The sequence below is a fragment of the Rhinatrema bivittatum genome, chromosome 4 (assembly GCF_901001135.1).
Source record: "Rhinatrema bivittatum chromosome 4, aRhiBiv1.1, whole genome shotgun sequence".
NCBI classification, from domain to species: Eukaryota; Metazoa; Chordata; class Amphibia; order Gymnophiona; family Rhinatrematidae; genus Rhinatrema; species Rhinatrema bivittatum.
The window spans coordinates 221,434,054-221,459,782 of record NC_042618.1 but is presented as its reverse complement, the minus strand read 5'-3'; the positions used below and the strand labels follow the sequence as shown (position 1 = coordinate 221,459,782).

General features: G+C 49.3%; 1 protein-coding gene across 4 annotated transcripts in view; it reads left to right on the top strand.

Moving 5' to 3' along the window:
• The window catches only part of CCDC87 (coiled-coil domain containing 87), a 513,138-nt gene that overhangs the window by 371,559 nt on the left and 115,850 nt on the right, over nt 1-25,729 (top strand). For all 4 annotated transcript variants that reach the window (XM_029599749.1, XM_029599748.1, XM_029599751.1 and 1 more), the window contains one exon: nt 16,256-16,326. In XM_029599749.1, the coding sequence (XP_029455609.1) occupies nt 16,256-16,326 (71 nt within the window). The remainder of the gene's footprint in view (nt 1-16,255; nt 16,327-25,729) is intronic.

Below are 25,729 nucleotides of genomic sequence, written 5' to 3'. Positions count from 1 at the left end.
TATTTCTCTGTCTCCAGCAGATGGTGGCTGGTGCATAAACCTGCAGTTTTCAGTTCTTTTTCTTTTTTTTCTTTTTCGGGTGAGCTTCCTCCCAGGGGTTTGGATTCTGATGGGGCCCTTTCCCTGTTTAGTCAAGGTTGGTGAGCTGGAGGTTGGTGACCTTTTTGTATGCTCAATAGTTGGTGATCTGTGGGGTGTAAATCTGCTGGTCCAGATCCCTCCCTTCCACGAGGCTGCCTAGGTGGCTTTCAGCTTTGGGGTGTTTTTTCTCTCTCCCCTTTTGTTTTTTTTGAGGGCCTCTTCCTCTCCTAGGTTTATTCAGCTGAACTGCACTGGACAGCTCCCTTCAGTTTTGGAGAAGAGAGCCCTTAATTTTTCTGTTTTAGTAAAGTTTAATAAAAAAAAAACAAAAATGTATTGAAACAGGAAGGTTGTCGCTTTAAGGAGCAGCTGAGCAGTAAGGCTCTGGGGCCTTTTCCCTTCCTCTCCTTCCCCTCCCGTGCAATTTTTCCAGCATTTCTTTTTATTTTCCTTCAGCAGGGAGGGTTGTCTTCTCCTGCCTCCGGGGGGGAATGGTTCGCGGCTTGGCGTGCCGCACTTGTGGTGCAGCTCCGGTGCGACTCAGCTGAGCTGCCCTTTGTTCTGCGTGTATTTTGGGGGGGGGGAGGGCCCTCCCTCCCAATGGCCGCGAAGTGCAGAAAAACTGAACGCCCCGTGGTGACCACAGTCAAGCCCGCTAGTGCTGCCACCGGTCGCATCGGGCCTGCCAGCTCCCTCATGGTGGGAGCAGCGGCCATTTTAGACCCCAGTTTGCTCGTGCTGCCATGTTCTGAAGGGGAGGGAGATCTCCCTCTGCGTCTTTCTCCTGTCCACCCGGGTCTCTTTGAGGGGCAGGGGGGTACAGTGGGGTCACTTGGGCAGGATGTGCTGGCTCCGGGCCTGTGGGGGATCGGGCCTCTTCCTTGCCTACAGCTCTGCGCACTTTTTCCCTGGATTTTCTCCTCCTGCTTCACCAGGCCTATCTGGCTCAGCAGGAGAGTTTGGGATACCAGCAGCTAGGCCTGGCATCCAAGGGCCTATGCCCCATGCCTTCTGGAACCAGAGCGGGGTCCAGTCAGTCATGTCAGACCCTCGGGGGTTCAGCGCTTGCTGTGGCCGGGGGGAGGACAGTGGACGACTCTAGATGATTCAGTGGGGTCACCGGACCCCCTAGGGATAAGGCGGCAATCTCGGGAGTGCTCTGTGATGGTCAGGGGCCGCCTGATACAGATCAGGGGGATGATCTGGGGGCCCCTCCAGTTCCAGAAGGGCATGACCCCAAAATCCTCTGATTTTTCGGAGGGAGGATTTGGCTCCTTTAATCCCTCTGGTTCTCGAGGAGCTGGGATTGAAGGCCCCTCAGGAGGATCCAGTCATGGATGGGGCGGATCTGGTGCTCGATGGCCTTAGGGCTCCTCTGACCACATTCCCCTATCACAGGTCCGTGAAGCAATTGGTGGAGCGGGAATGGAATACTCCAGACTCCGGTTTAAGGGTAGGAATAGCGATGTCGAAGCTTTATCCCTTACCTGAGCAAACTTTAGAGCTTTTTTTGCTTCCAAAGGTAGACGTGGTGGTATCAGCAGTGACTAAGAAAACCATCATACCAGTTGCAGGCGTGGCGGTCCTCAGGAATGTTCAGGATCGAAAGCTGGAGCTTCAACTCAAACGGATTTTTGAGGTGTCAGCTTTGGGACTGAGGGCCGCCAATTGTTCCAGTTTTATGCAGAGAGCCTATTTGCGCTGGGTACAACGATTATAGGATGTGCAGGCACAGCTGGGTGCCGAGGCGCCTAACGTGGATCGCATGGAGGCATCCGTTGAGTATGTAGCACATGCTCTCTATGATTTGGTTCATTCTTTGTCTCGCATTATGGGTTCCACAGTGGCCACCAGGCATTTACTGTGGCTCCATAATTGGTCGGCGGATGTATCTTCTAAGTCTCATTTAGGGTTGTTACCCTTTAAAGGGTGCCTCTTGTTTGGAGAGGACTTAGAACAGCTGTTGAAGTAGCTGGGTGAGACGAAGGTGCACAAGTTACCAGAGGACAAGCCTCAGAATAAGCCTTTCAGGCTTGGGTGAGTTTTTGTAATGGTAGACGGTCTTGCCCTTCAATGTTGCAGAAAGTTTACGTCTTAAGGCTTGGCTTGGGGTCAGTCCTTTCGGGGAGGGCATAGGCCTTTCAGGGCTCCCACAGGTAGGGGAGCTACGGGGACAAAATCCTCCTAATGAGGCGAGGCTGGTCCAGTCCACCGTTCCCTTTTTAGGGGGTTGCCTAACGCAGTTTTACATGGAATGGACCAAGATTACTCAGGATCAGTGGGTCCTCAGTATAGTAAGAGACAGCTATGCATTAGAGTTTGCGTGCCCTGTTCGCGACCTGTTTCTAGTCTCCCCCTGTGGATTTTCGGAAAAGTATCTCGCAGTTCGGGAAACTTTGAACAAGTTGCATGGCATAAGTGCCGTAATCCCGGTCCCCCCGAGCGAACGGGACAGTGGTCGATACTCGATTTATTTTGTGGTGCCAAAGAAAGAAGGCACTTTTCGCCCCTTTCTGGACCTGAAGCGTGTAAATGCTGCATTGAAAGTCCCAAGGTTTCACATGGAGACTTTACAGTCGGTGATTGCTGCGGTGTGCAACCGAGTTTCTGGCTTCCCTGGATCTGACTGAGGCATATCTTCATATTCCCATTCGTCAGGATCACCAGTACTTCCTGAGATTTGCAGTGATGGGTCAGCATTTCCAGTTTCATGCTCTTCCCTTTGGGCTGGCCACGGCTCCCCGCACATTCACCAAGGTTATGGTGGTTGTGGTGGTGGCTCTTCGGCATGAAGGAGTACTGGTGCATTCTTTTCTCAACAATTGGCTTATCAGAGAAATGTCGTTAGGTGCCATATCGCGGTGCAGAAGGTAATTCGCCTACTGGAGTCTCTCGGCTGGGTGGTCAATCTGGCGAAGTGCCTTCTAGTCCCGTGTCAGATCCTCGACTACCTCAGAACTCATTTCGATACGAGGCAGGGCATGGTGTTCCTCACAGAGGAGAGAATGTCTAAGTTACAGACAAAAGTTCGGCGCTTGTTGGCGTTGAGGATACCCCAAGCCTGGGATTTTTTGCAGGTTCTGGGGTCAATGGCTTCCATGCTGGAGCTAGTGCCATGGGCCTTCACGCATATGAGACCGCTTCAAAGGGCTCCGTTGGAGAGGTGGAGTCCATTGTCAGAGGCCTTTCATCAACCTGTCTTTCTGGATGCTTTGACCAGGGACAGCCTCTCTTGGTGGCTATAGTCCAATCTACAATGTGGTGTCAATCTGGATGGTTCGAATTGGGTGGTTCTTAGTACTGATGCCAGTCTCTCTGGATGGGGTGCAGTGTGCGAACGACAGACAGCCCAGGGCACTTGGTCTTCAGAAGCCTCATGGCTTATCAATCAGTTGGAGACCAGGGCAGTGCGGTTGGCGCTACTCACTTTCCTACCTCTGGTTCAAGGTCGCTCGGTCAGGGTTCTGTCAACAGTGGCTTACATCAATCGACAGGGCGACACCAAGATTCGGGGGGGGGGGGGGCCCTGGAGGCTCAAGAGCTGTTTCATTGTGTAGAGCAGTACTTGGTTCAGATAGCAGCGTCTCATATTGAAGGCATCGAGAATGTCCAGGCCAATTTCCTCAGTCGCAAGAGCTTGGACCCAGACAAATAGGACTTAGCAGATTCAGTGATGCAGCTCATCCAAGAATGGTAGGGTTGTCCCCATGTAGATTTGATGGCGACCCGGCTCAATGCAAAAGCACCTCGTTTTTTCAGCTACAGAAGAGATTACGGGGCCAAGGCAGTCGATGCTCTGGTGGTACCCTGGTCTCAGGGGATTCTGCTCTATGTTTTTCCTCCTTGGCCTTTAGTGGGCAAAGTCTTGCATCGCATAGAAAAGCATCCGGGGGATGTAGTGCTGATAGCCCCGGAATGGCTGCATCGACCGTGATTTGCAGATCTCGTCAATTTAGCAATGGAAGGCCCGCTATGCCTCAGTCACCTTCCTTGTCTTCTCCATCAGGGTCCCATATTTTCTGACTAGACAGATCGCTTTTGTCTAGCGGCTTGGCCTTTGAGAGGCAACGCTTGAGATGGAAAGGATACCCAGAGGTAATGATCACTACTCTTTTGCAAGCTAGGCAGGCGTCTATTTCCCTGTCGTACGTTTGGGTATGGATGATTTTGAGGCTTGGTGCATGTCTAAAGGAATAGCGGCTGTACAGTCCTCCTTGTCTCACATTTTGTCTTTCCTGCAAGAAGGTTTAGGTAAAAGGCTTGCCTTTAACCTCTTAGGTTGCAGGTGGCAGCTGTGGCTTGCTTACGGGGAAAAGTTGAGGGATACACCTTGTCTTCCCATCCCGATTTGCTTAGGTTCCTTCGGGGAGTGAAGAATTTGTGCCCTCAGGTGCAGAAGGTCTGTCCCTCCTGGAACCTCAATCTAGTTCTCTGAGTGCTGTGTGAGGCTCCATTTGAACCAATCCATAGGGCGACCTTAAGGATGACTCTCAAGGTCGTCTTCATAGTGGCTGTTATGACCGTCGGTCGCAGACGGCTGCGACTGATCCAACTCACTACATGTGTTGCTCTGTTCTCCTCTCCGGGTCAGCTCGCGGCTGGGGCTAGCTGTTACCACCGCATATCTCCGGGTTCCCAAGGTTTCTCGTGGCGGCCGGGACGCCGCCGCCACACATGTTGACTCTGGCCTTCCTAGGCGCGCGCGCAAGCCACCGGGCCTCCCTTTGAAGGCCCATTGGCGGGAACCTCAGGAGCATCCCCAACTGATGACATCACAAGGTTGGGATCCATAAGGACCTCCTTCGCCCCTTGCTAGCTGACTTGGCAACGAGTTCCTTCGCCTAGAGCTTGCTCCTGTCTCCTTGGACCCGTGGTTCCTGCATCGGATCTGCCTGTGGCTCTGGACTCTAGCTCGGGTACCTGCTCCTCGGGGGCCTGCTCGCGCTCGAGTTGAAAACCCTGTCCCCAGGCTTCCCCGCTGTTATGGTTTTGAGGTGTTGGAGTGGATTCTTGGGTACTGCGGAGATGGCCACTCCCAAGGGGAGGAGCTCCGTGAGGAACCGCAGTACTAGGCTAGACTCTATACATACAGACACAGAGAGGATGGATTTATTATACAGCCTGATGGCACTGCCCGGGGAGCGGGCAGCAGTGGAGATAACCCAGTGAAGCAGTCCAGGGATCCTCAGCAGAGGAGACAGTCTCTCACTCGGATAGATGGTAGGCAGCGCGGCGTAGCAGGAACAGGTCCCGGATGTAGAGCGAAGCGCTGAAGCTGAAGACAAACTGAAGGTTTGTACTCACTGAAGCTGAAGCTGTAGTTGAAGGTCCAGTCAGGCAGAAGTTGATCAGTGGCAGGCACTAGATTAGGGAGAGCAGGCCCTCGAGGAGCGAGTACCCGGTGTCCCAGGATAGGTACCTGAAATAGAGTAAAAGGGCCCCGAGGAGCGGGTACCCAGGTTAGAGAGAATACCCCGAAGGGCAGAGAGAGCTTCCTGCGGAGCTGGAAGTGGCAGAGCAGCTTAGACCGGAAGCATTCCAATCCTTGCTAACTCAGTTTGTTAGCAAACGAAGGGCAGGCTAAATATCAGGATGTAATGATGTCACTCGGAGGGGACGCCCCCGAGGTTCCCGCCATGACGTGGATAAAGACGTGGGAGGCGTGCGCACATGCACCCTAGGAGGCCCTCAGGAAAATCATGGCGAATACCGTCGCCGTTGCTGTTCCGGGGACACCGGAGAGAGCGGCATGAAGATGCGGCAGCAGCCATCTTCCCAAGGCTTGAGGAGAGAGAAGGAAGAAAGGTGAGGTACAGAGGTCGAAGCCGTCTGAGACCGACGGACACAACACCCGCTCCTCAGGTTAGCTCCTGCGCCTTCCAGAGACCCTGCTTGGCGGTTTCCTTGCTTCTCAGGGTTGCCCCTCGGACCACCTTCCTGCTTTGGAGACTGCACTCCGTGCTTCCCCGCTCCTCGGGGCAGTGCCTACGTTCTGCATAGTGACTGTACTCCGTGCTTCCCCACTCCTCGGGGCAGTGCCTATGTTCTACATAAGTGACTGTACTCCGTGTTTCCCCGCTCCTCGGGGCAGTGCCTACTTTCTAGATAGTGACTGTACTCTGTGCTTCTCTGCTCCTCGGGGCAGTGCCTACACAAGTGATTATTCACCGCGCTTCCCGCTCCTCGGGGTAGTGCCTTGTTTCTCTTCCAGAGATTCCATTGTGCGCAGCCTCATTCCTCGGGGTGACTTACGTCACTACTTTGGAGATTTGACTCGGGCTTCCCCGCTCCTCGAGTCAGCCTACATCATCACACCAGAGCCTCGCTCGCTATGCTGCCCTCCCCTTGGGACAGTCTCTGCTGTATTCCTCCTGAAGTTCCTGTCTCGCACTCCCCGCTCCTCTGGGCCTGCCTCGCGCTCCTCTGTTGGAGGTTCTGTTCTGGTACTTGCATCTTCAGTCCTGCCTGAGTACTGTTGGTTCCCTCCGAACTGTGTCTCTTACCTCGCTCCTCGGGACATCCCACAGTATCCTCTCTACTACTCCTGCGATCACATGGCTGTGACGTAGGATGCCCTATCTCTCTGTCACTACTACCAGACCTCCTGCTACAGTTGGCCTCGCCTCCAGATGGTGAGGACCTGTGGGGCTCCTACCCACAGGTGGTATCAACCCTCACCTCGGGCCAACGGTCCATGAAACCCATGAATCCTAACAGTGGCCATCTGTTCTGCCAGGAGGGTTTCTGAGTTGCAGGCTTTGTCTTGCCGTGACCCGTTCCTTCAAATCTCGGATTCAGGCATCTCATGGTGGACGGTTCCTTCTTTTGTTCCGGAGGTGATCTTTGCCTTCCATGTCAATCAGTCTGTGGTACTCTCATCTTTCCCAGAATTGGATGCATCTATGTTCGAGAGCTTAAGCTATTGGATGTCTGCAGGGCTTTCCTGTGGTATCTCAAGGTCACTAATGATTTGAGGAGGTCTGATCATATTTTCGTTTTATGGAGTGGCTCAAAGAAGGCACCCATGCCTCCAAGGCAACCATTGCAAGGTGGCTCAAGGAGGCTATTGGGCCGGCTTATATTATTAAGGGCCATCAGGTTCCTGAGGGTTTGCGGGTCTGTTCGACTCGGGCTCAGGCAGCTTATGGACAGAGGTTCAGTTGGTTTCTCCGCAAGAGATTTGCAGAGCGGCGACTTGGAAGTAGTTGCATACCTTTGCAAAGCAGTACAAGCTGGATGTAGGGGAACCGAGCTTCCAGTTGTTTGGCAAAAGTGTTTTATGAGCAGGACTTTCTAGGTCCCACCCTAAGTAGGGTGCTTTGGTACTGTGGGTTGTGGACTCTTGGCCTGAGTTGGGATTGTTGCTACCTGGGAGGAAGACCAATCACAGGTTCCCAACGTCAGGAGCCGAGGCTGACGGATGACAGTGGCCGATGGCAGACACTGCACCACTACCAACCCCGTTCCCTTGGGTTCCGGGGGCCGGCTGGACTTAGATGGGCCCCTGTGATGAAGCTCCGACGAGCGATGATCCGAAGTCCAGGGCTGGCAGCAAACAAGAAGTGTTAGGTCCAATCCAAAGTCTAGGGCAGGCAGCGAGCAAGAGGCGTGAAGTCCAGTCCGAAGTCAAAGCCAGGAGGATCCGTCCAAGGGAAAGGAGAAGGATTGGGAACCAGGCAAGGAGGCAGGAGCAGGCACAAGGAAGATCGGAAAAGGAACTCGGGAGAAAGGGCCAGGAGTACAGGAGACAGGAACTCAGGAACAAGCACGGCGCCAGAAGTACAGCCAAAGCAGACCTGTTGCCAAGTCGTCGGAGGTACGTCGGGACTGAGTATTTAAAGGGTAGAGCCCTGACATCAAGAGGAAGGGCCGGTGGCGTCTTCCTGCCACGGGCCCTTTAAATCTCCCCAGAAGGTGCATGCGTAAGGCAGAGAGTCGGCCGGGAGCAGCACCAGCGGCATCCTGCACGCAGGCAGGCCCGCACCGGCGTTAGCAGCAACGGAGTCCCTCCGGCCTCGGGAGAACCACACAGGAGGAGGGCCCGGCCTGGGCCCAGGGCATGAGTATAACAGGTACATCCCAGGAGTCTGGACTGATCCGGGTACATACAGGGAAAGGAAAATTGGTCCTTGCCTGCTAATTTTCATTCCTGCAGTACCACGGATCAGTCCAGAACCTGCCCGGTTTTTGGAGATGGAGAGTCCTCCGCTCAGTTGTAATCTTTCTGGCATACACCTTTTGTTTCGGTTAAGGACTACTAGTTTTTTATTCACAATTTTACCAGTTTTGTCAGTTTTTATCGAGTTTTGCTCGCATCTTTTTTGCTTGGGTACATATCAATACTGAGGTGGCACCAGGGCTTATCAAGCAGTGTCAGTGAAACTTTCTCTGTCTCTATCTGCTGGCAGGGGTGAGTAAACCCAGGAGTTTGGACTGATCCGTGGTACTACAGGAACGAAAATTAGCAGGTAAAGACCAATTTTCCTATTTGAAGCTGGCATTAATAAGAGTATGGTAGTTATTCTCAGATACAAACCTCATTTCAAACTGGGTTGGAAGAAGTTGTAAAAGAACAGATATGAAAGGCTTATCTATCCACAAATAATTTAAGGAAGAATTGATAGAAAGAATTAATATAAACGAACTAAGTCAAATAACAGAATAAATAGTGAGACAGTCATACATAAAAGAGGCATAGACCAAGAAATGTTACTTTTTTATTTATTCATCATTCCTTAGTTTGTGCAAAATTAAAAGACCAATTAAAAGTCAATATTTCCACAAAAAATATAAAAATGGAAAAATGCAGACCAATCTAATGCGTATCTCAAAACGCCTGTGTTTGGATAGTAATGCTTGTCTCAAGAAGCTATATTAAAAATAAAAATTATTTCTTGTAAGAAAAAACATCTTTAAAATGTATGATATTAAATGACAGCTCACTACTAACCAATGTTTAGTTGTTGTGAGTTTTGAGTCTTAAACATGTAGTAATGATGATGGATATTAGGTCACAAAAAATGGAACAAGGTTCAAGTTAATTTAGTTATGTACTAGATACATTTTAACTGTCTTTTTAAGGGATTTCTCCTATACACAGTGCTTACAGATAGGACAAAATGAACAAGATAAAGTCTTAATTTTATTTTCCGTACGTACCCGGATCAGCCCAGACTGCTTGCCTCCCTTCCAGCAGAGGGAGACAGAGAAAGTTTCTCAGGCACTGCCCCCTTAACTTGGTGTGCCACCTGCTGCTCTTCAGTATTTCTCTGTCTCCAGCAGATGGATGTGGTGCAAAACCTGTGGTTCTGATCCAAGCAAAAAAAAACATAAAAAAGAGAGAGATTATCACGTCTTTGGAGTCTCCCAGGGGGTTGTGAGGTCCTGGTGGGACCAACCCCCTGGTCGTAGGCATTTGGACAAGCAGAGGTTGGGAACCCTGAACTTTGTCCCTGAATCTGCCGGCAGGGTGACAGCTGGTGGTCCAGCTCCCTCCCCCCTTCTATGCTCCTTTTCCACAGCCTCTTCAGGAAGTATTCTATTTTTTTTTGTTTTCTCTAGGCTCTATCCAAAGTTTTTTTTGAAGTTTTTGAAGTTTAAAAAAAACAAAACTGGGGAGAATCTTGTGGGTTCTCCCTCAGCGGCAGGAGATACAGGAGCAGACTCAAGCCCAGGAGCTCGCGCAGGGATCCTTTTTTTCTGACTCCCTCCCTCTCCTCCAATGGCTACCATCAACATCCCCGCGGCTGTTTTTATTTCATCATGCCGCGCACGAGCCGGTGCTCGCGCTGCAGCAGTCGACTCTCCAGCTGAGCATCGTCGGGGATTTGTGGCTGGTGCCTCCCCGGGGGGAGGATTGTTCCAGCATTGCCGCGGTGGCAGATTCACAACAGCGCTGCACCGGGAGGCTGCTCGGTGTGCCGGAGATCTCAATTGACCCATTACAGCTTAACACAAGAAAGGCGGCCATTTTGGGTGCTTTTCGCGACGCGGAGGGAAGAGCGTTGGGAGGAGGAGATCTCCCTCTGGCCCTCTCCACGGCCAATTCCAGCCGCGAGACAGCTCGGGTAGCTGTGGGGGACTCTCCTGATGCGGACGCTGACCCTTTAGAGGGCACTTCCGCGGGGCCTGCGCTGTTTTCCCCACAGTTTGTACTGCTGATGCACCACGCTTTCCTGGCCAGCAGTTCAGAAAAAAGGGGGCCCTTTCATCTTCAGGGGCCTTCAGGCCCACCAGGCAAGGTGCCCAGAAGGGAGGAGACATCGGTGGCAACTCACGGAGCGGGATGCCAGTGGCAAGTAGTTGTTCCACCTTCAGGCAGCAAAATACTGCACGGAGCGGCAGTAGCCACAGAGGCATTCACGGAGCGGGATGCCAGTGGTTTGTGTTCCACCTTCACGGAGCGGAAGGTTGGAGGGCTGCCATCTCCAAAAAAACAAAAAACAAAAAAAAACAAAACAAAAAAACAAAAAACAAACAAGCAAAACAGAGGTGGGTAAGAGTATGGGGCAGGGGTGTGGCCGTTTATTGTGGCAGTTGCTACCCCCTGATTGAACTGGATGTTCATTGGGATGCGGATACGGCACTGCTCTCTGCATTGGTGGAGGGGTGGAAGGGAATTGGGGCCGGAGGGTGCTGGAAGCCAATAGTGACGGGGGAGGGGGAGAAAAAAAGGGGTGGGGGGAAGATTAAAAAAAAAAAATGGATAAACTGCGTAGCTTGCTGGGCAGACTGGATGGGCCGTTTGGTCTTCTTCTGCTGTCATTTCTATGTTTCTATATATGTTTCTATGTTTCTATGTTTCTATGTTTCTATAACTCGGATTCGATGGGTACAGGCCCCTCTGATACGGGGGTCCACCTGGGAGACCTCTTCTGAAGATTCAGACCAGGGGGAGGGGCCGGTGGATCCCCACTCCATCCCCGGACATCCCGGGCATTGGCGCGGTATCTGACCAGATCCTTCCGGTGGAGGGAGATGACCCTAAGGTGGTCTGCTTATTCCAGAGGGACAAGCTGGTGCCTTTGATTCTCCATGTCCTCTCTGAGCTGGGCATTGCGGACCCGCCCTCTGAACCAAGTCCAGACATAGTAGATCCTGTCCTTGCAGGCTTGCGCGGTCCTGCTAGAACTTTCCCTCTGCACGCTATGCTGAAGCAGATGATGCTCCAAGAGTGGGATTCCCCGGAGACAGGCCTCAAGGTCAGCAGGACAAGTTGTATCCGTTGCCTGAAGATGTGTTGGGGCTGCTGTGGATTCCTGAAGTGGATGCGTCAGTCTCCGCATTTACCAAGTGGATGACCATTCTTGTAGCAGAGGCAGCGGCTTTGAAGGATTTGCAGGATCGCAAATTGGAAGGTTACCTTAAGAGGATTTTTTTAAATGTCTGCCCTGGGCATTCATTCTGTGGTTTGCAGCAGTTACATGCTCCGGGCGAGCCTGCACTTAATGCAGCAGTTGCAGAGTGCCAAAGATCTAACGCCTTCGGAGGCAAAGCAAGCTGAATGGTTGGAGGCTGCAGTGGCGTATGTTGCGGATGCGCTTTATGACTTGCTTCGCACCTCATCGCAAACTATGGTGTTGGCAGTGTCAGCCCGAAGGCTTCTGTGGCTGCAGAATTGGTCTGCGGATGTTTCTTCTAAAGCCCAGTTGGGGTCTCTTCCTTTTAAGGGTAGGCTCCTTTTTGAAGAAGACCTGGAGCAGCTGCTGGAGGACAGGCCAAAAGGGCAGAAAGCCTTCTTTCCACCCGGCAAATCAGGGCTCAGAACGCGGGTGTCAGAGAAGCCTCGGCGAGGTTCCAGTCTTGGTCCCCAGCCTATCAAGGACATCGCACGATCCAGGATGGGGATGGACAGGGCACCGCTGGGGTCAAGTCCGCTCAATGAATCGAGGCCGTCCCACTCCGTGGATCCTGTGATATGGGGGCAGCTGTCCCTCTTTTTCCAGGAGTGGGTCCACATCACGTCAGACCGGTGGGTGTCAGTATGATAGAACACGACTACGTGTAGGAATTTGCTCACCCACTCTGAAACCTTTTTCTGGTGTTCTCTTGCGGGTCCCCAGCAAAAGAGTTGGTTGTTCAGCAGACCCTGGGTCGCCTCCAAAATCTGGGAGCTATCATACCAGTTCCTCAAGTAGAGTGGGGGAAGGGACGTTATTCCATGTATTTCGTCGTCCCCAAGAAAGAATTAACTTTTTGGCCCAACCTGGATTTTTGAAGGTCAGTGAAGCCCTAAAGGTGCCTCGTTTCCACTTGGAGACCTTCCGGTCAGTCATTGCAGCCGTGCAGAAGGGCAAATACCTGGCGTCCCTGGACCTGACAGAAGCCTATCTACACATCGGCATTCGGCAGGACCACCAGAAGTTCCTCAGATTTATGATCCTTGGACAACATTTCCAGTTTTGTGCCCTGCTGTTTGGCCTTGCCATAGCTCTGCGGACTTTCACCAAGGTGATGGTGGTGGTGGTGGCGTCCTTAAGGAAGGAGGGAGTGCTGGTGCATCCCTATCTGGACGATTGGCTCATTCGGGTGAAATCAGTGGCCCTTTGCTCGCAGCTGTGGCGATGGTCTTATGCACAGTCAAGTGAGTCCCTGCTGCGAGCCTCCTTGCCCAGAGTCTGGGATTACTTGCAGGTCCTTGGTTCCATGGCATTGACCTTGGAATTGGTTCCGTGGGCCTTTGAGCATATGAGGCCTCTGCAAATGGCTTTATTGTCCCGTTGGAACCCGCTGTCAAAGGAGTTCTATCTCCGTTGCCACTTACAGATGTTGCCAGGTCCAGTCCACTTGGAGTGCGGCTTGGATCTGGAAATACCCCGGTGGATGGTGGTGATGACCAATGCCAGCCTCTCCGGCTGGGGAGCAGTATGTCAGGATCGGGCGTTGCAGGGCCTGTGGTCTCAGGAGGAGGTGTCCTGGTCGATCAAATGCCTCAAGACACAGGCCGTTCACGTGGCCTTGGAGAGTTTCCTCTCCCTTCTGTGCAATCAGGCGGTCCGATTTCTGTCAGATAATGTGACGACAGTGGCCTATATCAACCGGCAGGGAGGAACAAGAAGTCGACCTGTAGCTCTCGAAGCTCTATGTCCTGGACAGAGCGCCATCTGGAGATGTTGGCGGTGGTGCACATTGTGGGGGTGACCAACATACAAGCGGACTTCCTCGGTCGTTACCAGCTAGACCCGGGGGAATGGGAGCTGTCCGACAATGCCATGTGCCTGATATCTCGCCGGTGGGGCAAGCCTCATGTGGATCTCATGACGACCCACGCAAATGCAAAGGCATTGCGCTTCTTCAGTCACAGCAGAGATCATGGTGCTGAAGGAGTCGATGCTCTGGTGGTTCCCTGGCCGCACGACGTTCTACATTATGTATTCCCACCATGGCCACTGGTGGGAAAGGTGATCAGGAGGATCAAACTTCACCCGGGCCGAGTCATTCTCATAGCTCCAGAGTGGCCACACCGACCCTGGTTCACGGACCTGTTGAACCTGTGTGTGGAGGGGCCCCTATGGTTGTTCTTCGACAAGGTCCCATATTTTTCGATCAGGCAGCTCGCTATTGTCTTGCGGCCTGGCTTTTGAAAAGCGTAGGTTGCGGAAGAAGGGATATCAGGAAGAGGTGATTTGTACTCTACTAAGAACTCGGAAGGCTTCTACCTCCCTGGCCTATGTTCATGTTTGGAAGGTCTTTGAGTCCTGGTATCAGCCTCGGGAGGTGGATCCTCGGAAAGCCTCGGTTCCCTTGGTCCTTTCCTTCCTGTAAGATGGGCTTCAGAAAGGGTTGTCCTTTAATTCCCTGAAAGCCCAGATCTCTGCTCTAGGATGCCTGCAGGGCCAGATCCAGGGCTCTTCTCTCGCAGCTCATCCAGACGTTACATGGTTTCTTCACGGAGTGAAGCATCTGCAACCACTAACTCGACAACCATGTCTCTCCTGGAACTTGAACTTGGTTCTCCGGGGTTTGTACAAAGCGCCCTTCAAGCCAATTAAGAGGGTTACCTTGAAGGATCTAACGTTGAAGCTGGTGTTTCTGGTGGCAATCTGTTCAGCCAGGAGGGTGTCTGAGATTCAGGCCTTATCCTGTAGGGAACCTTTCCTTCGCATCTCGGACTCTGGAGTTTCGCTTCGAGCGGTCCCATCCTTTTTACCAATCAATCGGTGGAGCTTCTGGCTTTTATGGATGTGGAGCTGAAGGATCCTTATTCTAGAGAGTTGAAGTGCCTTGATGTCAGATGGGCTTTGTTGCACTATTTGGAGGCTACCAACGGATTCCGCTTATCGTATCATCTTTTTGTCTTATGGCATAGCGTGATGAAAGGACAAAAGGCATCTAAAGCCACTATCGCTTGTTGGTTGAAGGAAGCCATTGCATCAGCATATATCTGTTCCAGAAGGGCTGAAAGCTCATTCTACTCAAGCACAGGCGGCCTCCTGGGCAGAATGCTGTTATGGTTAAGTGTGTCTTGGTGGATCCTTGGGTGCTGTGGGAGATGACCACGCCCACAGGAAGGAGCCCTGTGAGGAGCCACAGCACTGGGCTAGACTCGTAATGCACAAAACACAGTTAGTTCTTTATTAAACAGCTTGAAGAGAGCCACTAGAGGTGGCAGTAGTGAGGCAGTCTGGTAGTTGCAATCTCAGGGACCTCGGCAGAGGGAGCCCTTCTCTCCTCATTTATGAAAGGAGGTTCCGCAGCAGGTTTCCCAGCAATGATATACTGTGGATGAGATAGACTGAGAGTTAGAGTATTCACTAGGTGTTTGCTGTTGGTATGCGATTCCACCAGGTATGTTGAAGAAGGTACAGGCACCGAGGCAGGGAGAGCAGGCCCTCGAGGAGCGAGTACCTGTTCCCTGTAAGGCACCTGAAATAAAGCAGAGGGCCCCCGAGGAGCGGGTACCCAGGTTAGCAGTTACCCCGAAGGGCAGAGAGAGAGCTTCCAGTGGCAGCACGGAAGTGGCAGAGTAGCGTAGACAAGAATGGATTCCAGTCCTTGCTAACTCAAAGAACTAGCAAACTAGTGAAGGTAATATACCCGGTTGGCGTGACGTCAGCATGAGGGAACGCCCTCGAGGTTCGTTCCAAGGGTGGAATAAAGGCGTGGGTTGCGCACCACCTTAGTAGGTACCTGGGAGGAGCAATGGCGGGAGGCTGCATCATAGCTGTTCCAGGGATGCCAGAGAGGTCGGCTTGTAGATGTGGCAGTAGCCATCTTTCCTAGGTAAGCAGGAGGAGCCGAGAAAAAGGTGAGGCAAGCGGGGCGAAGCCGGCTAGTACCGTCTAGCACCGACGGACGCAACAAATGCCAACTGGTCTCCCCGCAGAAAATCTGCAGGGCAGCTACCTGGAAGTCTTTGCACACTTTTGCTTGACAGTACCATTTGGACGTCTAGCAGGCGGACGCCTGCAATTTTGGGGCCAGTGTCGTTCGAGCGGGACTCTCGCAGTCCCACCCTGATTAGAAGAAGCTTGAGTCCAGCAGTCTGGACTGATCTGGGTACATACATTGAAAGGAAAATTGATTCTTACCTGCTAATTTTTGTTCCTGTAGTATCATGGATCAGTCCAGACGCCCGCCCACTGAGGGGTTAAAGAGTGTGTAGGAAGAGTCTGCTCGAACTGTTCTATTTAATCTAGCCTTTTCTGAAGAGTGGCATAGGCTTGTCCTATTTGTTTAAGGACAAGCCTATCAAAGTTCTATGTTTTCATCCTCTGTTCGTTCGGGGGATAAAAGTTAGGTTAATTCACAAGTAGGTTGGTCAATAAGTTTGTTCTGCTTGGGTATGAGTAAATACTGAGGAGCAGCAGGTGGCACACCAAGTTAAGGGGGCAGTACCTGAGAAACTTTCTCTGTCTTCATCTGCTGGAAGGGAGGCAAAACCCAGCAGTCTGGACTGATCCATGGTACTACAGGAATGAAAATTTGCAAGTAAGAACCAATTTTCCTGTGTAAAACACTTTCCGCAATATGGAGTATATTATAAGCAGTTCTTATTAGAATGAATAATTATTGTTCTGGCACTTCTTAATAGTGCAGAAAAAAGCTGCTATTTATCATTACTCCAAAAAACAACAGCACCTTTTTTATTGTTGCAAAGGTAGACACAGATCCATTATAAATGTAGAGAACATTGAGGCACTTTATTTCATTTCATCTCATTTCTCCTTCTTAGAATATAAGCTAGCACAAGTTCACCAGACTGTTCTGGAGAAGGCAAAGACTATCAAAGATGATACACCTAAGGTATGTATATATAAATATATATATATATATATTATTATTTTTTTATTATTATTTATTTTTTTTTATTTTTTTTTTTGACCTAGAAGTTTACTCCTATTCCTTTGGGCTTCCAGCACAATCTAAGTCAGTTCTAGGATCCTGGTGCCATCAGCCTTCGTTCACAACTACCCAGGGATTTCCCCCCTATTTATAAACAAACACACACCCACACACACAGGTCATAGTAGTGATAATCCTTGGTTGGGGCCATGCATTAGGACTCTTTCTGGAACTGAGCACTAGGTGACACCCTAAAACAATGACTGTGACTCCTTCCGTCCTGAGGGATGTGAATACTGTCTTGGCAGAATGCCCGCCCAAAAAATAACCTGATAGAGGTGATAAATATATTTCTCGTCGATAGCAGGGCTGAATTAGCCATGCTGTCATGGGATCTGTCAATTAGGCCCGGGAGGTGGAGCTTGTCAAAGCAGAGAACAGAGCTTTGCTCTCTGCGGCTGCGCGTGTGTTCCCGCGCAGGAAAGAAATGGAATCTCCTCAGTCTGTTTTTTCCGCGAGCGGGATCGCACGCGGAGCTGTTCTTCTCCTCAGTGCTTAAAAGTAAACAATGTCAAAATCGGGGTTTAAACCCTGTCATTGCGGCAAAGTAATGTCGGTCACGGACGGCCATGACCGATGTTACTGATGCCTAGGACCAGATCACAATCGGGAAGATTGTGAATTTTGCTCCAGGATGTCGCCAAGAGCACTAAAACAAAGGGCCTACAGGCTTCAGTAGCTTTTTGCCTCAAGGGAACCATCGGAGGCTCATTCATCGCCTGGCCCACTGACTTCGTCAGCTCCATCAAAAAAGAGAAAATCTTCGTCGGATCCTCAATCCTCCACTCTTGGAGGTAAGGAGAGCTCAAAACGACAAAGGCCAATGGATTCTAGAAAATCCACAGAGCCAGAAGCGCCGCAACGGAACTTACTGGCGCCAGAAACCTCGGCGCCTACAACTTCTGCGCCTACGGTGCCATACGCGCACAAACAAGTATCAGTGCATAATACTTCTGCGCCTAGAGATGGTTCGGCGCACAATTCTTTTATGCGCACGGCGCTGAAGACACTTCCGCGTACAACGCCGAAGAATCCAGCGCGCATGGCGCAGAAGAATGCTGCGCGCAGAGCAAATACGCACACGGCACCATCGACATCTGCGCGTACAGCGCCGACAACACCTACGCGCTCAACTCCGTTGGCATCTAGGTGCGCGGCGCCGATAACGCTTGCGCGCACGAAATCAGAAAGATACACACGCAAGTCTACTTCCGCGCATAAATCTAGATCTGCACATAAATCTTCATCAGCGCACAAATCTATGTTCGCGCATAAATCTAAATCCGCGCACAGTTCTAAATCCGCGCTTAAATCTAAATCTGCGCATAAGAGACATAATCACTCATCTCAGATGCTACAGAATGAGTTGAAACGACGAAATTACCCTTCACGAAGCTCTTCAGCTTCTTCACCATTAACTTCACCTCGTTCAGATATCTCCTTTTCTTCGGGCACTGATACCAAAGAAATTACAATAAGACGTAGAAAACGATCACCTTCTTCACGTAGAAGTCATACAGACTCGTTGTCTCACTATTATCATAAGCACTCACGACACTCTCACCATAAAAAACTGGCAAAGAGGAGTGCTACATGGGAAATAAGCCCTTCGACTACTAAATCATCTCATATACCACCTTCCAATACTATCTCACATAGAGAAGTAATACAGGTGGTTTCCTCTGACACTTCTACAGATTCAGAAGATTCGAGGAACATAACGGACAATAAAATACGAAATGACAAAAAGGTATCTGATATTTCACCTCAGAATATCGCAATGCACCCTAGAGCAGGGGCATCAGCAGAACCAGATCATCGTAAAACAATGCCCCCTCATACAAGAGAGGCTTTTTATCAATTGTCTCAATCCTTAGCAGATTTTTATGAAACTCTTCAGTCTTCATTCAAAATGACTAATATTGCTGATGACGGTTCTCCGGAACACAAAGCACAGTTTACTGGAGAACCGTCGGTGGAACCGCCGACATCTCCAATAACAAATCAACCAGCCTCGCCAACTCGTACTCAGGATAGATCTTTTGATTCTCCTTCAATGCAAACATCCCCATCATCATCTATGGGATTCCCATCGGATCCCCAAGAACAACCTCAGGAACCGTACTCCCCTCCGGAAGACCTCACATACCCAAAATTCCTAGAAAAATTGGGTACAATACTGCATCTAGAGGTCCAAAAAGAAACAGACCCTAGGACAGAAACTCTGGGTCTCCTAAAGATTTTTGATACTCCAGGGGAACCAACATCTCTTCCACCACAAGAACTCCTGCATTCAGTTTTACAGAAGTCCTGGAATGCGCCTTATGCAATTGCAGCTGTTTCCAGGAAAACAGACATAAAATTTCGTATGAGGAAAACATCACCGTACACTCTACCACAATTACCTCATAACTTGATAGTGGTGGAATCGGTGATGCAAAGATTTAAGAAAACAAAATCTCATTCCTCATTCCCACCAGGGAAGGACAACAAGTATTTAGATGAGTTTGGCAGAAAGATATATCATAACTCAATGTTGACTACCCGAATTATGCACCATCAATTCTATATGGTACAATACCTATATGAGTGCATGCAAGCTATGAAGAGTATGCTTCCCTCTACGGCGGATCATATACCTCCACCTCTTCATGACATGGAAGAGTGTTCTCGACACCTTCTGAGGTCAATCTACGAAGCACTTGAAAAATCATCCAGGGCATCAGTAACATCCATTGCAGCCCGCAGACTAGCATGGTTACGTTCAAGTTCAATACATGAAGATTTGCACGAGAAACTAACAAACCTCCCATGTACAGGAGATAATTTGTTTGGAGAAAGATTCCAGGACACAGTAGGTAAACTGAAGGAAGAAGCTTTAGCAGTACAATCATTGACATCACATCCTAATTATTCGACCACATGTCGTTATATTGGATCTACTTGTAGGCAATCATATGCCAGGAGACCCTATAGATCTTATCAGTCTTTGCGTACACAAACATACCCTTCCTACCATCGTCCTGCTCCACAACAGAATACCAAACCAACGTAGAGGTAAACCACGTAACCAGAGACAACAGGTACAACAGCCGACTTCTGCAGCAAAACCGGCTTCATCTTTTTAGTTACTTAGCCACCACCACATCAAGCTCCACCAGGCAGAATTCGTTCTTGCCTGGCAGCCTGGGAAAGAATAACATCCGATCAATGGGTTTTGGAGATAGTACGTGAAGGTTACCAACTCCAATTTGCCACAAAACCCATATTGCCTCATCTTTCCACACTCAAGATTCTCAAACCCCAACCACAACAAGGGGAGGAAATTGCTTTGCTTCGCAAACAACAAGCAATGCGACAAATTCACCCAGGCTCCAAATCAGCAGCATTTTATTCCCCATACTTCCTCATACCCAAGAAGTCGGGTGGCCTTCGTCCCATACTAGACCTAAGGGAATTGAACAAATTTCTCACCAAGGAGAAATTCAAAATGGTATCGTTGAAGTCAATCCTTCCTCTCATTCAAACCAACGATTGGATGTGTTCCATCGACCTGAAGGATGCTTACACACACATTCCAATCCATCCATCCTCGTGGCGTTACCTATGCTTTCGCTACAGACATCAACACTATCAGTACAAAGTTCTCCCCTTTGGACTATCAGCTGCACCCAGGGTGTTCACCAAATACATGGTAGTGGTGGTGGCTCATCTCAGACAACAAGGTATAACCATCTTTCCATATCTGGACGATTGGTTTATAATCGCCTCAGCACCCAACATCTTACTAGGTCACCTCCATCGGGTGATACAATGCTTACAGGAATTAGGATTAGTGATCAATTTCCAGAAATCACACCTATAACCGACACAACAGTTACAGTTCATAGGTGCATGCCTGGACACTACGTGCAACAGGGCATACCTACCAGGCGACAGAATATCACACTTCCGTCACCTTCTACATACCTTGAGCCATACTCAGAGACCGTCAGCGAGACAGTATTTGGTAGTCCTGGGCCACATGGCGGCGGCGATTTTCACGGTTCCCAACACCAGGCTACACATGAGACGTCTGCAATGGGGTTTAAAAAGCCAATGGAAACAACATTCACAACCATTGACGCAGAAGGTATCGCTGACCGCCGAAATGAAAAAAGATATAACATGGTGGCTTCTAGACTCCACCCTGTCCAAAGGAGCGTTGTTCAGTCCCCCTCCTCACAACGCAATCCTTACCACAGATGTGTCTCGTAAGGGCTGGGGTGCACACCTTGAGATTTACGAAACACAAGGGTTATGGACAATCTTGGAGCGAAACCTGCAAATAAATTTATTGGAACTCAGAGCAATTCACAATGCATTACAAGTGTTCCAAGACCACCTGAAAGGACGCAGGGTCATGATCTACACGGACAATCAAGTCGCAATGTTTTACATCAACAAACAAGGAGGGTCCGGTTCATGGTCCCTTTGCAAGGAGACCCTGACAATCTTCCAGCATGCTCACCAAAATTGCATACATCTCCGAGCAACTTATCTACCAGGAGTTGCAAACACAAGAGCGGACAGGCTAAGTCGCATCTTTCATCCTCACGAATGGGCACTCAATACAGAAATAGCCCAGCACATATTCACGCAGTGGGGGACACCATCAATAGATCTCTTTGCAACGGAGATCAATGCTCAGGTTCCCAAATTCTGCTCGATAAGACCAAACCAATTCAGGATCACTCAAGATGCCTTCCTCATCCCGTGGATGACAGGCCTCATGTATGCCTTTCCTCCCATACCACTCATAACAAGGACAATTCAGAAGTGCATAACGGACAAAGCTCAACTGATACTCATAGCCCCGGCCTGGCCGAGGCAACCATGGTACAGTTTCCTTCTCCGGCTATCCATCATGGACCCAATTTGGCTACCGAATTGCCAGGATCTTCTCTGCCAAGATCAAGGGACGCTTCTACACCCGCTACACTCATCTCTCCACTTGACAGTGTGGAGATTGAGCGGCTCCTTCTAACAGAACAAGGAGTTTCCACTTCAGCACAATTCATTTTGTTGGAATCCAGGAAACACTCCACAAGGAAAAATTACAGTTATAAATGGAAACATTACTCTACCTGGTGCACCTCCAAAGGTGTACCACCATTGGACTGCTCACCTGAGTTACTCATGGACTATCTTCATACACTATATGTAGCTGGTGTAGCAACATCATCCATCAGAGTTCATCTCAGCGCCATAGGCGCCTATCATAGACCAGTTAACAATATTCCTATATCCAATCACCCATTACTGTCTCGTTTCATCAAGGGCTTAACTCACATTCGTCCTCTGGTATCTAAACCTCCAGTTCCATGGAACCTCAACATAGTTCTGGAACAGCTCATGCTTTCCCCATTTGAACCCATGGACTCAGCACACATTAAATACCTCACATGGAAAGTGGTATTCCTGGTTGCAGTAACATCAGCACAAAGAGTTAGTGAGTTGCAGGCCTTGGTCCATTACCCTCCAAATTTGCAATTTCATCACCAGAAGGTAGTTCTCTGAACTCACCCATCCTTCCTACCGAAAGTGGTTACTCAATTCCATCTCAATCAGACCATGGAATTACCCACCTTTTTCCCTACCCCTCACGCAAATGATAGGGAAAAACTACTGCACACACTAGATTGTAAAAGAGCTTTAACACACTACAAAGAAAGAACGAACTCGAACTCCCGTGTTTCGCTACTCTTTGTCTCCTTTGACCCGAAGGCACCTGGATTACCAGTGGCTAAACGCACCATCTCCAGCTGGATAGTACAGTGCATCAAATTCTGCTATGATAAACAGAATTTACAATTACATTCTACTCCTAAAGCTCACCAAGTCAGAGCAGTAGCAGCCTCCTTGGCACACCTAAGGAATGTACAACCCATAGACATTTGCAAGGCAGCTACATGGTCATCACTTCATACCTTCACATCTCACTACTGCCTTGACCAACAAGCAGCCACTGATGCGAAGATAGGGCAAGCAGTACTGCAATCTCTATCCTCCTGTCCACGGTGACTGCCACACTGTCAAAGATCACGTACAAACATATATATCATAAATGACGTGATCGGGAGCTTGGGACTCCCATGACAGCATGGCTAATTCAGCCCTGCTATCGACGGGAAAAAGCAAGTTTGCTTACCGTAAACGATGTTTCCATAGATAGCAGGATGAATTAGCCATGCTGACCCACCCTCCTCCCTGACAGTCACCAAGTCTTCGACTACAATAATGCTTAATCACAGACTGAGGAGATTCCGTTACTTTCCTGCGCGGGAACACAAGCGCAGCCGCAGAGAGCAAAGCTCTGTTCTCTGCTTTGACAAGCTCCGCCTCCAGGGCCTGATTGACAGATCCCATGACAGCATGGCTAATTCATCCTGCTATCTACGGAAACATCGTTTACGGTAAGCAAACTTGCTTATCATTAATATTAAAGAACCATCAATGTGGAGACACAATATTTGTAAACAGACCTTCTGAAAGGATCGATTTCTGAATTCTCCTTTGGCCTACAGGTCGCATTATGAACTGCTTGGACTATCTGTCCTCCTAACCCAGTGCCCCTCCCTTCCCCAACAGCCATCTTGTTTCCTGAATAGACTTTATTTATACCGAGGCAGGTTCTTCAGTCAGTTGCCAAAGCTTGGTCCTACCTTCCGGTTCTCATACTCTGGCTCAGTTGCCGTCTCCAAAACACTTTGTCTGCAGATTTTACATTCACTGCTCCTGCCTGTTACTCTCCCTGGCTTCCTGATTTGTCCACCTTCTCACTCCATTCTAGGCTGCTTGCTCCTTGTTCATATTGGAGGTAACCCCTGTCTCTCATGCCTTGCCAGCCACCAGATAATAGGACTCAACTCGAATGGAAAGTGGTTGGCATAGGCAGAAGACTTCTACTGCAAGCAGCCTGGATTTGGCTCTCCTGACACTAGGTTGCTTATTTCTGGAGCAGCCCACACACAACCGTCACATCAAGCTCTAACTAATATGCACCGCACTAAGCTGGCTGCATGTTTGACAGCTCAGGGTAAGCTCCTGGGGGAGCTGAACCAATGTCTGGAAAGCCTGCAGGAGCAAGTTAATGGGCTTACTTGAAACTTTCTCCCTGGGGTTTCTAGGTTACAGTCGCAGCAAGTGCCACCTTCTGCTCCTGCTCCCTTTGCAGCTGTGGAGCATACATATAAGGAGCCTTGAGTGGAAACCCTCCTGCAATTTTATAGATATCTAAAAGCCTGCCAGAGCTTTTTAAATCGGTGCTCTGTAATCTTCACCCTGCAGCTCTTCCATTTTCTTGACCATAAATCAAGAGTGGCATACTTAATATCTCTACTGACTGGGGAGGCTTTGGCTTGGGCCTCCTGTTTATTACTGGAGTGCTGCCATACTCCGGGATTTCAAAGCATCATTATCTGTGTTCTCCACTCGCACAATGAGTTCAATTCCAGAGCCTATGCTCTGGGGTAGAAGGCCAGCCCCTCTGTAATAACTCACAACTTCTTGTCTTAATGAATAATCTTTATTAGTAAAATGTAAGAAATGAATATATAATTAGTCTTCCTTAGAAGAATAGTGCATCTAACAGAGAAGTACTCCCTAGTAGGGATGTGAATCGTTTTTTGACGATTTAAAATATCGTCCGATATATTTTAAATCGTCAAAAATCGTTAGAGGCAATATACAATAGGAATTCCCCCGATTTATCGTCAAAAATCGTAAATCGGGGGAAGGGGGAGGGGAAGGGGGAGGGCGGGAAAACCGGCACACTAAAACAACCCTAAAACCCACTCCGACCCTTTAAAATAAATCCCCCACCCTCCCGAACCCCCCCAAAATGTCTTAAATTACCTGGGGTCCAGTGGGGGGGTCCCGGTGTGATCTTCCACTCTCGGGCCACGGGTGCGTTAATAGAAATGGCCATATGGCCGTATGGCCGGCGCCATTTTTCAATACGGCAATACGATTCGAGGGCAGGAGGTCGCTCCCGGACCCCCGCTGGACTTTTGGCGAGTCTTGTGGGGGTCAGGAGGCCCCCCCAAGCTGGCCAAAAGTCCCTGGGGGTCCAGCGGGGGTCCGGGAGCGATCTCCTGCGCTCGTGATGTCGGGGGACAGGAACCAAAATGGCGCCGGCGCTACCTTTGCCCTGTCATATGACAGGGCAAAGGTAGCGCCGGCGCCATTTCTATTAACGCACCCATGGCCCGAGAGTGGAAGATCACACCGGAACCCCCCCACTGGACCCCAGGTAATTTAAGACATTTTGGGGGGGTTCGGGAGGGTGGGGGATTTATTTTAAAGGGTCGGGGTGGGTTTTAGGGTTGTTTTAGTGTGCCGGTTTTCCCGCCCTCCCCCGATTTACGATTTACACGATTTTAAAAAAAAACAAAACCGCGACGATCCGATTCCCTCCTCCCCCCCAGCCAAAATCGATCGTTAAGACGATCGATCACACGATTCACATCTCTACTACCTAGCCTGTTCTGATCTCTCTCTCTCCTCTCCTTCCCTAATACAAGATACATTATATACATGTATGGCTGACAGCGTTTTTTCTTTTTTTTCCCCTCTTTTGTTTTGGGATAGCTCCCTTATTTGGAGTGGAGAATTACTCAACCTTTACCTAAACTAATGATGTAAAAAATACTGTTATCTGGTATTCTAGGCCTTGAGCTGGAGACAGTTCTCTACACAAACTGCTTCTGTCTCTCATGCAAGGCCAGTTCATAAAAACAAAACACATTCCTTTCCCTTGTGCAAAACTGTTCCATTAATTTCATTATTTGATTATTTAATCCAGGTTATTATCATTCCCCTCTTGAAGAATTAGCATTACTAATTCTTCACACCACATGGCCCATATCTGGCATTACCTATCCTAGTGGTGGGCTAACCAAATCTTATACAAAGAAATCAAGATAGTGGAAACCGAAAGAATGAGATTGTGTTTCCTTATGGGAGTAAACATACATTTATTTATTTATTTATTTATTTATTTGACATTTTTATATACCGCAATTCATGTAGCAAAGTTACATATCATTTCGGTTTACATTGAAACAATAACAAGCATGTAAGAATGCAATTACATTACAACAGGGGAGTGAACTAGGATAAGAGAGAACATAAGGCATAATAATAGTTATAAATATATATTAAATAATAGTTATTTTGTGATGAGGGAGAGAGATGAATTGTTACTATAGTTTGTATTGTTTTAAATTTGCATTACCCTCTGTTAAACATGGCTCTGTTAAAC